A 12635-nucleotide genomic window follows, 5' to 3' on the forward strand; every position below is an offset into this window, starting at 1 on the left:
CCAGCGTGTTGTGTCCTTGGGCAAGGCACTTTATCCTCATTGCCTACTGGGGGATGTGGTTGGGTTGGATTGGATGTTTGTATAGTTGTTTGTTTCAATGTTGCAATATTGGCGCTGATTAAGCTGCTGCCTGCAAATTGCATTGTGTCTGTTTAGGTGTGTTTAAGGGTAGATGCGGTATTGTTGGTCGAAGCAGCCACAAAAATCGATTTTTATTGTCTAAATCAATATATTATTAAAAAATAACATTTTGCAAAAGTTCATTCTACACATCATATACTTTGAAAACGTGCTTAATTTATTGTTGTTAATGAGTTATGTACATTTTACAAAAGTGTTGTTGTTTTAGCCCTCTTCACAACATAACTCAAGAACCACAGGACCTACAAAAATATTTCTGTGACATTTGAATTCTTCTACACGCTTGCTATGAATTGAGCAATGCAATTTTTGCCAAAGCTCACTACCATTCGCAAGATGTTGTGAACTACCAAATCGCAACACTTTAAAATAGTGTATTACCTTAATGTACAATTCTAGTAATTTGACCTGCGGGTCACCATTAGAGTTTGAAATAAAACCTTCCTTTTTATGAACCCTGCGCCACTTGTATGCTGCAATCGTGGTTCCGGCATATCTAATGACGGCGGAATAAATGTAAAGTGCTTTGAGGCTGTTTACGGCATAAAGCGCTATATAAATATCTACATTTATTTATTTATTACTTCCCGAAAAGTCGGGGATGTATAGATTCATAGACATTAATGAACATGCTATCTCGGATAGTGAATATAATGATGAAGATGGAGCAAGTGGAAGCACTGTTGGGTTAGCCGAGAATCAAACAAGGGCGAGGTGAATGATATTGATAAGTCAAATACCACTGCCAGTGGCTCTCGCTCTCAGGTGGATACTGAGGGGATGGACATTGGGTTTGCCCAACGTTTTGCTATTCCTTTGGAGGAAGGTGAACCTATCAGACAAAAAAACGGCAAATGCTTTGAGTTGTCTGATGGTGTCAGACATGGATGAAGAGGCAAAAACTAAGGCGTATGATAGCTACCAAAAACCGAAGAACTGTCCTACTTTACGGGTGCCCAAGGTAAACCCCCTATTTGGGACCATCTCTCTCCGGCCACACGCTCCAAGGATGTTAAGATCCAAAATGCAATGAAGCCTATGGTTAAAGGGCTTATTGCCATGGCCAAGACGCCAAAACCGTCACCAGAACAACCATGCATACTTTGAAATGAATAATCTCAGGAAAGAACTCATCAAGCCCGAATTAAATAAGAGATACGTTCATTTGTGCAAACCAACTGTAAAGCCAACTGAGTGGCTTTTTGGGGATCAGCTGTCAAAAACAGTAAAAGATCTTGATGAAGAACAAAAAGCAGCTGGTGTGATGCATGGTTATGCTTATGGCGGTCGCACATTTACTAGTAATTATGCTGGTCGCCCATTTAGGAAGAAATTCTACAACCACAACAGCGCCCCCTACCATGTTGCTGGATGGCAATCTGGCAAGAGAGGTGGCAAATCAGCTGCAAGCACATTTGCCAACCCTTTTTTAGGGAAGAATGTCTATCAGCAGTTGCTGAAAGCAGCTCAAATGACTCAAGGCCAATATCAACAGAGACCAAAGTTCCAGAACCAAGCCAGGTTCCCACCGAATCAGGCGACACAGTCACAGCCCAAGAAACAGTAAAGACTGCAGACAAAGCAAAGCAGGTACGATTGCCTGAAATTAAACAACTTTCTGTAGGTCAATTGAGGCTAAACAAATGGAGAGAAATTACAAATGATAACCATTTTAGAAGCCATTTAGGGGTATAAATTAGAATTTGAGGGCTCGCCACCTTTTCAGTCCTGCATGCCCCGGCCATATAGATTAAAAACACAAGTTGAGGCCGTTGATGCAGAATTGATCAGATTGAGAGAGAAAAATGTCATCTAAAGACAACATTTGAATATGGCCAATTCATATCTAACATATTTACTAGGCCTAAGAAATCAGGTGGCTACCGTATGATCTTGCATTTATCGGATCTCAATAGTATCTAAAGTATAACCATTTTAAAATGGATACATTTGAAACAGCTGTGACCGTACAGCATATAGTCAACTTTTGTTATTATACCAGGAGGTGCACCAGTAGGTCAGCACCCTCTTATTTGTAGATTTATTAAAGGCATATATAACTTGCACCCACCGAAACCCAGATATTTAGAAATGTGGGACGCCTCTGTAGTTTTAAATTATTTGAGAAAAATATCACCAGCAGAAAAAATCTCACTTTAGGAGCTTACGCTGAAACTGTGTATGCTTTTAGCTCTAGTTTCAGCACAAAGACAGCAAACTATCCACCTTTTGAGGGTTGACAAAATGAAACAAAAATCAACCTCAATTATATTTTATGTACATGACATACTTAAGCAGTCTAAACCGGGAAACACCGGAATCAAGCTGGACTTAACAGCTTATGTAGTTGACTGCAGACTATGTGTGGTTAAGTATCTCAAGGAGTATCTAAAATGACAAATGTGTTTCGATAAGGGAGAGAAAAACTTTTGTTAAGTTTCAAAAACCACATAATAAAGTATCAAAGGACACAATTGGAAGGTGGTTAAAGCTGGTAATGGCTGCAGCAGGAGTGGATACAGATAGGTTTAAGCCACACTCAACTCGTGCAGCGGCAGTGTCGAAAGCGGATAAAGCAGATGTGCCCATCACTGAAATTATGGCCAAAGCGGGGTGGGCCAATGAACGCACTTTTCAGAAGTACTACAATAAGCCACTGATCAAGAGTCAGAAATATGATCAAGCAGTTTTGGGATCCCAATAATTTTCAAACCTTAATAGGATCCCAAATAGCAAACTTTAACTGATCTAGATATATTGTCAGCAGTCACAGCAAGCAGGAAAGGTGTCGAGTGTTTCTGTACTGTTTTCCAAAGCGTTTTAAGTCTAAGGTGTTCTGGTTCATAATATTGAGCCTTACTAAGTGATAGAGAAAAAAGGTTATCAAGTTGATAATGTTGCTATATAAAGTGTTCTGAACTATATATATATGACAGTTGGCTTCTCTGATTTCTTGGTATGTTTGTTGGTACCCCTTTTTGCTTTTCCTTCTTTTATGAGACCAGATAGCGTTAAAGTCTCACGGAATCTCGAACGAAGTTACGAGATAAAATAGAAAGATTAAACGAGAACTTACCTTGTTTGAAGTTTAATCTTGATTTTATGAAGTAAAGGTGAGTGAGAGATTACGTGCCCATCCTCTTGCTTCATATGGTAAGGTATTAGTTCTGTTATTCTTTCTAGTTTTTTACGGACTGGGTAAAAAAAACTCTATAGTGTCAGTTTTTTCAAGACTGACCACACGTGCGCAAATGGGATCTCACGTAATCTCTCACTCACCTTTACTTCATAAAATCAAGATTAAACTTCAAACAAGGTAAGTTCTTGTTTAATCTTTCTATTTCATTTGCTACAGACTGATCTAAGTCCATCAAAAAATGTTTAGTACAACAGCCAAATTACAGTGCCACACCACATACAATGAAATACATTTTTTGACAACTGACAGTCCATGGTGCCTTTGGGTTCAAATAAAGATCATGGGGATTCCAGCAAGAGTTTCCGTACAGTAAATCAAAGAAAATAAAGGGGTCCTTTAATATCTCTTATCTGTGGCATTATTGAACACAGGTCAGATTCACATTTTAGTCAATATCATGCAAATCTCTGTACTTTTTAGTGCTGATTTTAACCTGGCCTATCTTTTTACCTCAGATATGAAACACAATTGACTTTTTTTGATAAATCCCATAAGCCATTGCCGCGCCAGTAGACCCAGGATGTTGTCATTTCACATCATGCCAATGTGTGCATCGTTTAGCAAACATAGTTACTGTGCATTGTAAGTCAGTGTGATTTCAAATGACAACATCTCAGGTCCAGCTGCAAAAATTATGGGATTTACCGAAAAGGTCAATTGCCACAGAAGGTATTACTAGATTCTATATATTTAGTGGTGTTAGTTAGATCTGCCTATAATATAAAAAAAAACAGCATTATTGGCCTTATTTTGCATGATAAGGTCATATATGTCTGAAAATTTTGTTTTGAGACCTGAAGTCTGTAGTATAAAAACATAAAGCTTAAAATAAAGTAATGATCTGACCATCAAGGAGAGTCTGCTTCTGACTGTGAGTACCCAAACCAGAAGCAATTAATGTGAATTGATAAACAGACTTGGAATTGGTTTCGGTAATGTTACACATCTTCTTGCTACCTATATCCATACCTATTTCATACTCTAAGAGTACTTTTATCATTGGTTTCAGTCTTTCTTAAAGTAAATCCTTTACGTATATCTCCCAATAGTGCACCTCTTCCTTCTGGTACTACTGCCAGCGGAGGAGGTTGAAAACCAACAGCCATAGGAGGGGGAGGAGGAGGAGCTGGTGCACTAGGTGGGGGAGGGGGTGGTGTTGACTGTGCTGACTGTTTGGAGGAAGGCTCCATTGGAACAGGAGATGGATTACTTCTAGACCTTTGCCTCTCTTCCTTGGATCCTCTTCTGGACGATGACCTGGATGGTGAATCACAACACATAATGAATGAGATTGGTTGACTAAGTTAAATATATTGAAAAAACATACTGATTGCTCACTGATACATACACTTTCAGAATGCAAGTTCCCTATTTAGGATAATCAGTAGGTTATCAATAACATGTTTTATTATACAAAACAAAATGACTTTTTGGCCTTGGGAGTAACATGCATCAGATAGTGTTTAGTTACAAATGTTGCACAATCTACCACCTGACTTCAATTTTCAAGTGGCACATGATATGAGTAAAAGATGAATTATAGTTCTATTACTGACAAACTCTCCTCATCTGGACTATTTGATGAAGAAGAACAAAAAATGCTATGCATTGGATGTGGTTTTCTATATTATGTGTGGAACTGTACTGGATGATTACTTGTATAAATAACAACAGTATTTGCAAATGTTACTCGAAGCAGAGGAGAAATCCATACCATTCCACAGGGCACTACCATTTATAATTGGCCAATAATTGTGACTGCAAATTTTTATCAAACCCTGTTTGTGATAAGTTTGAAGGTTTTAGTGGTTAATTGCCTCGCTCCTACAAAATTTGCATAATCTGTCAATCTGATAAGGTTTTAAGAAATTGAGGAACACTTAATTTGAAAAGTTCTATTAGGATCAATTATTTTAAATTATGTCACACAACCAATAAAAGCTGCAGCTGACTTTGAACCATTTGCAAACAGTATACATCTCAGGGAAAAATCCCAACTCTGCTCTAAGCAATTTATGAAATTGACAATTGGTATCACTTACTTTGCAGCAGATTTTCCAGCAGACAATTTTCTTGATGACTGGGATCTATATCAAAACAAAACAAGTATGATTTAATAACTAACATAAACTATTACCAAGTATAAAGCAACTTGTCTTTGTTTGCAGGCATCAGATATTTCCATGAATTATAATACCCGTAAGCAATGCTACAGACCACTGTATCTATCTTTAAGAATATGGAAATTAATTGGATATGCTATTTTAATATTTCTGCTCAAGTATCATGTGTTGAATTGCTGCAGGAACCCTGGGCTTAACTGTGTCCCACACACTACACTGATATCACAGTACAGAGTAAACCATGGTATCATGAATGTACTTCTTCATGCATTGGTTAAAGGCTTAATGTATGATTTCCTTCAAATTTTAAATTTGTCATTATATACTCAAAATGCTGAAATAATACTAGTAATAATGATCGGGAATGGTTTCTGTCCATTTTGAGCTGAAATAACGAGGTAACGTGAAAGAAACACTGCTTGTTATTTTGGCCGTTTAACACGCAGTTCTATGGGCGGACATAAAGTCATAATTTCTTGAATTATGACTTTATGTCGAACTTTGCTCTGTTTACCTACAAACACAACAAATTTGGCTGATTCCATTTAGGTGCAAGTTGTGACATGTGTAAACATTACAAATATGCCAAAAAAATCAGGTTTGAAAAAAATTAACCAAATTCATATTATAAGATCGTACATTATGACTTTAAAAAGGTTATGACAAAACATGACACCATGCATACTTAATAACAAATTATTTATATTACATTAATATAATGTGGATGTACAAATAAGTTACAGTATCACTCTGAAGTCATACCTGCCATATAAACTATAAAACAATTTAGTATTTTGACAAACAAGCACTCTTCATTGTAAATAAATAATAAATATATAATACATGTTGGATTTATATAGTGACTTTTCCTGATCTCAGAGGACTCAAAGTGCTGTAATTTTGCTGTTATGGTGAATCATCACAACAAGATCACATCAACCTATCTGCACTTAGATTGTAATATCCACCAATTAACTGTGCAGCTCACCAAATTTCATTGGGTGAGGGAAGTTTTTGATACTAAATAACTAATCACCAATTTTTGAAAGCAGGAGGAAACCAGAGATCCTGGAGAAAGCCTGCAAGAGCGAGCATGGATCGGCATAATCAAAGTGCACATACAGTCCTTGGGCATGGCCGGGGCTTGAGTGAAGGAACAACCGCTGCACCAATTTGCTCTCCCATATCATGTCAGTAAGTGTGAGTTGTGGATGCAGGTGAAGATTGACCTTTCTATCAAACGCTGAATTCATAAATTTTATTCAATCAGGACACAGGTGTAATGGGGAGACAAGACTAGGGTGTAATGGGAGCCGTTGGGGATGATTACATGCTGAATTCATTCATTTTTATGATAATTTAGTCAAGGCTCAGGTGTAATGGAAAAATTTGGCGCTGAATTCATTCATTTTTATTCAATCAGGACACAGGTGTAATGGGAAAACAAGACTCAGATGTAATGGGGAACTGTTGGGGATGATTACATGCTAATTTCATTCATTTTTATATGCCAAATTCATTCATTTTTATTCAATCAGGACACAGGTGTAATGGGGAGACAAGACTCAAGTGCAATGGGGAGCCATTAGGGGTGATTACCTGCTGAATTCATTCATTTTTATGATAATTTAGTCAAGATTCAGGTGTAATGGCGATCTGTTTGAAATAATTACATTCATTCATTTTTATTCAATCAGGACACAGGTGTAATGGGGAGACAAGACTAGGGTGTAACGGGAACTGTTATGGAATAATTACATGCTGATTTCATTCATTTTTATGATAATTTAGTCAAGACTCATGTGTAATGGAATAATTAACCACTGAATTCATTAATTTGTATTCAATCAAGGAGTCAGGTGTAATGGGGAGACAAGAGTCAGGTGTTCCTGTTAGGGAATAATTACAATGCAAGTGCTGCACTGCACCCTTGTTGAACAAATTATTCTGATGTATCTCAGTGGCAGTCCAATAAATTGTTGGTAACTTACTTACAATGAAGTTCAGCATTATTTTAACATCACATTGACAGCAGTTCAATATCTTGATAGTATTGATGGATAGTAGTAAAATTGATACTTTTAGGAATGTGCCACATTAAAGTGACAAATACAACTTTTTAATATAATATTTCCTCTAATTTTTTCTCGATTTATAAATCATTAGTTTACTCTTTCCAAAACTCTAAAAAACCACATGACTCAAGACAGCTAAAGCAAATTAGCGGGACAATGTGTGTCCAGAATGCATAAATCACGAAATATTATGATTACGGGGATGCCAAATATTGTGGTTACGCATTCAACAGTACAGTCACATGGCTTTTATGATTATCATTAACTTGTAACTATTTGCGATTGAAATCAATGAATCTAAACCTAAACATGTTTCATGAAAATTTTAAAAACAAATACATGCTTTTTTGTCCCGATGTTCCCAATTCATCAAATTCTGAAATAAACAATCCTATATCTGTTCAGCAATTAAATGTATGAGTTAAGAATGCATTCACATTAACGTTGTGGTGATTGTTTTATAATGACACATATCTTATTTTATTTACAAGATAGCTCATTTTTGAACGAAAAATACTTCTCTTACGTCTGTCTCGTCTCAAATTGAAAGTAACACCATGATGGATTTTGCAGTGGCAGATTCAAATCTTGTATGCTAACCTAATTCCGCAGGGCGTATGCACACACAGAAGCGTGATTTAGCCAATGCAAAATCCAACATGGCCTTACTCTCAACTTGAGACAAGCCACACTATAGAAGTGTTAATTGCCAATGATTACTCATACTGTTACTTACTTGAGAGATTTTCCTTTCTTGATTGTCTTCAACATTAATTTCATGCTGCTAGTTAAAGTGATCTGAGAAAAGCAATCAAATATAATTATCAAATATAATGATTAATCATGTGATAATAAGTACATCTCCCATCTCCCTCTGCTATTCTTTACCCACTGTTGGCTTATCTAAATAGCGCCATCGTGTGTTCATTTTGGTTTGTTCTATAAAATGCTTAATGAATATTGATGAGCTCTTTTCTGAATTATTTCAGATAACCTCTACAGCAGTGGCTGATTGTTATTACACTTCTTGCTCATTATTATTCGTATTCAGAATCGGTTATTGTTTTCAATGAACAATGATCGAAGATATATTTCATTCTTGTGTTGGACTTTATGACAGGAAGTCCTGTTTTGTACTGACTATTATTACTACGATGTGGTGTGAAAAGACTAATATATATATACGATATTAAATTATTGTTAAGGATCATATCCAGTGTGTGTGACAATAACCTTGTGTAATATGTGTTCATTAAATCACAGTGACATTCACCAGGAGCAGGAGAATGTCTTCGAAGTGTTTATCATTAAGTAGACATTAATTTAACGCCATCTTAATTTAAGAGTTCGTCTCAAAGCTCTAGCCCTGAATCTAGACTCACCTCTCCAGGAGGATTCTTCATCATCTCTGGAAGCTTGACATCATGGAAGAAATCATGATCAGCAACTTCTTGAAGGGTTGGGTAACTTCCATTGGCATCAAATATAAATTCTAAAACCTGCAACAGAAGAACAATTAATATGGATCGATTACTATCAAAACAGAGAAGTTGAAAATAATTTCACTACATGTACTCTCCACCTGTTTTCAAAATGTTGCAATATTATTCAATTAGCAAACAGGAGTACATATGGTTTCTATAATCAGAGACTGAATTTGATTAGTTTGCATCTGACAATCAACTCCCCGCAGCCTGTGATTGGTTAATAGCGCGTAAAAGCCTGTTTACACAAGGAGACTTGAGTCGCTTACGAATAAACATCTGGGTTTTCAAGATTTATGTGACAATCAACAGTTGAGTTTAGACGAGGAGACTACCAAAAAGTGATTACCAGTTCAGCACAACGTGGGTGAAGGGACAGTCCCCAAAAAGTCAAGTTTTTCAACGTTTCACAACCAAACAACCTGTTAGTTCCTGAGGTCTGGGTTAAATAGACCTTTGAGAACACTAGTGGATAAGTATTTAGCCAGCATATTTGTGTTTTATGAGAAAATATCTGAACAAAATATATCAGGTGGGTCAATTGTTACTGGTCAAATCTGTCTAGGCCTACAGTTTCTTTGTAGCTGCACATACTGTTTATTAAACTATCTCAATTTCATCATCTGCAAATGGTGCTGTATCCCTATACCTGGTCTCATGTACCCATACCTAGTGTATGGGTACATGGTATAACCAGGCATTCAAACAGGCACGGAGAGAGCTGTCAAAGAGTGTATATTTCAAAACATGATAACTGCACCAGTTATAAAAATTCACACAAACCCATCATTTTCAAAATACACTGAAACCCTGTAATCCATTTTTGAAAAATATGATCCCTAATGTTTACTTACTTTTGTTCAGCAAAATCCCATTTCCAGTAAGTCAAATTCTGTAATTGTACATGTCTCCATGTTTACATTTTGTGGACTAAAAAAAAATAAATACCTGTTTCCAAATATTCCACCCAAAGTGTTAAGTGCCAGACACATGTGTTGGGGCAAATAATATTAGAAGTCATGAAGTATACTCTTTTGACCACATACAGCTGTACATAATAGATTGTTATTCTTTAATCCACCATAATGTGGTGGATTTTAAGCATGAGTGGCAACCCTTTCTCATGCCAAGGTTAAATTGATGACATGTCTTGACCTAATTGGCCAATTTACCAAACATGTCATAACAAGATAGACTTTAACCAAGCCTGAATGTGCTCCTATCTGTAACCATGCTGTATACACATGCCTGTAACAGCTTCTATAAGCAGAGATGAGGTTACATGCTATGTGTAAAGGGCTACATGCTGGAGATAGCACATTCTAATGGTGGGAATTTTGATCACAAGAATTTATGTGGTGGAATAAACACATTTAAACACAGTTTTTGGCAACAAATTTCAACCAAATTGATATTTTAAGTGGACTATAATGCAGTAGGACTTTAAATTTCAAGTTTGGCCACAGAAGACATTGGTGAGTAAGTCCTTTGTTGTGAAAAAAAAACAGCTGTACATTGAAAGTATGCTTTCCTAGTTTGTATGTGGATTGTAAGTATGTACCATTTCTCGTGATACTGTATCCCATGCTTGACCCTATTACTTCAGATACAAAACTGAGTGAATTTGTCTCATGGTAATGCTTGGGCCTACTATATTGTGTTTCACAATGTTATTTATTATTAATACTGACCAGATTGTCCCTTTGCCCTAGTCACTGCACCCCAGTTTTGAGGCATTCCATTGGTTGTGAAACTGATATGCCCACTTGGGACCCTTCCGAGTTACTTCAGAATAGAACTGCAGATGGACCAAGTTGTACAACGCCCAAGATCGCAGCTGTTGGAGGAAACTTGTGCTTGCCTACTTCAGAGTTGACCGGTGATTATAAAAATGATGAAAGGGTAGATGTTGGTGGTCTCAACTCTTCATAAATAGACATAACTTTCTTTACAAACAAAAATGAGAGAAGCAAACATACCTGTACAATTTCAAGATTCTTTAATTTAGTTAAATGCGTTCTGTCTGGAAAAGCTTCATTGAGTTCATACCCTGATGTCATTTCATATATAATATGACCTAAATAAAGAAAAGAAAAACAACATTTTACAAAACAAGTCCACAATGAAAGCTACAAATCATATTCTTAGAGGAATTTTGACAGATAAAAGAAAGGTAAAGATTGCAATCACAGTCAATGTCTCTGATGTGGCTTTCATATAGCAGTCCTTCTCACATATTCATAAGAGCTAATAATTGTTTTATTGTACTAGCTACGTATACACACATTATTCACTGCACTGTGAACCCTGCATCTCCATAAAGACATTAAGATGGGGCTTTGGAAGCAATGACAGGTGCAGAGTGACCATACCTATGAATTTAGAACCCCAGGGAACCGAACCTGCTGAACAAGCAGACATTACAACATACAGTGCCCTGGTGGTGATCAGGAAAAGGCAATGTGAAATTGTAAAGAATATACTGTTGCATGATTGGAGATTGTGATGATACAAATGATGTTGAAACATGATGTCAAGTTTTATTTATTTATTATAAAATCATGAATTTGGAGGTAACAATTAGGAAAAGTGCATGGCACATCATGGTTGTCCCCAAGACTTTAGGACAAGCAGACAAGAGGACAAGTGCTTATTTTGAACAGTGATAAGTATATCCATTACCTACCGAATGCCAAGACATCAATAGCGTTTGGATTATCTTTGAGTTTGCGTCTTATTGTTGGATACAGTTTGGATGTGTAGCCAAGGAACACATTCTCAATACCACTCAACCTGATAAATAACAAGTACAAAACCATGTTATTTTAACAGCAAATATCAAAATATACTATACCACAATATTGAAACTCAAAATTGATAACTCCTATAGTTTCAAACACTTAATGGGCAAATCAGATAAACTTAGCTATGAGCAAGAGTAAGAATTACGTGTGGATGATACAAAGTTATGCGTACTATTTTCCCCATGCGATATGTGCTGTCACTTGCGCTGTGGATATGTGTACACACTTTACTTTTGTGTGAACAACTTGAAATATTTCAACAGAATGTATTTTAGATGTTTCAAATTAGCATCTTAGCATATTAGCATGTTTCAAAATGTATGTGGATATAAACGCAGTTTACACTAAATTTGCTTCTATAAACAGGATTTTCATCCATGTCTGCAAGAGCATAGATTGGCTATCTCAATCTATTTTATTTTTCACTATTTTGAATTGAACAAGTTAATTGGGTGGTTACACCAATCATAGTAACTACAGTGACTGATCACTGGTAATTCCAACTTAGGACAATAATTTTATACAACCTTTTTACCACATTTACTCAGCTTATAAAAGTGAATAAAGTGTCAATTTGTTGAGTGATTCAATTTCAAACACAAGAAACAAGCAACACTAAACATGTCTTCCCATTTTCTACTAGCTACCATGTTTTGTGATAAGAGCTTCATCCAATCGAATGACATAATGTCATGTATCACTTACTTGCAGCAGTTCCTGTCCACTATTACATTTCCTGAATGTACATGACCGTGATTGGGGAAACCACTGGCCTGGAGATGTAGTAATCCCTGAAATTATACAAAGAA

The 12635-nt window shown here is 36.3% G+C and overlaps 1 protein-coding gene across 1 annotated transcript in view; it reads right to left on the bottom strand.

Annotated features, from left to right (window-relative positions):
* Window positions 1-254: 254 nt before the first annotated feature.
* Window positions 255-12635, bottom strand: part of LOC140148956 (slowpoke-binding protein-like) — a 32970-nt gene continuing 20589 nt past the window's right edge. Inside the window, exons 9-15 of the mRNA XM_072171066.1 lie at window positions 12532-12617; window positions 11709-11815; window positions 11002-11099; window positions 8921-9037; window positions 8275-8336; window positions 5383-5427; window positions 255-4597 (exon numbers count right to left, since the gene is read on the bottom strand). Of these exons, the coding sequence (XP_072027167.1) occupies window positions 4315-4597; window positions 5383-5427; window positions 8275-8336; window positions 8921-9037; window positions 11002-11099; window positions 11709-11815; window positions 12532-12617 (798 nt within the window). The 3' untranslated portion in view covers window positions 255-4314. The remainder of the gene's footprint in view (window positions 4598-5382; window positions 5428-8274; window positions 8337-8920; window positions 9038-11001; window positions 11100-11708; window positions 11816-12531; window positions 12618-12635) is intronic.

The sequence above is a fragment of the Amphiura filiformis genome, chromosome 3, assembly GCF_039555335.1.
Source record: "Amphiura filiformis chromosome 3, Afil_fr2py, whole genome shotgun sequence".
Classification (NCBI taxonomy): Eukaryota; Metazoa; Echinodermata; class Ophiuroidea; order Amphilepidida; family Amphiuridae; genus Amphiura; species Amphiura filiformis.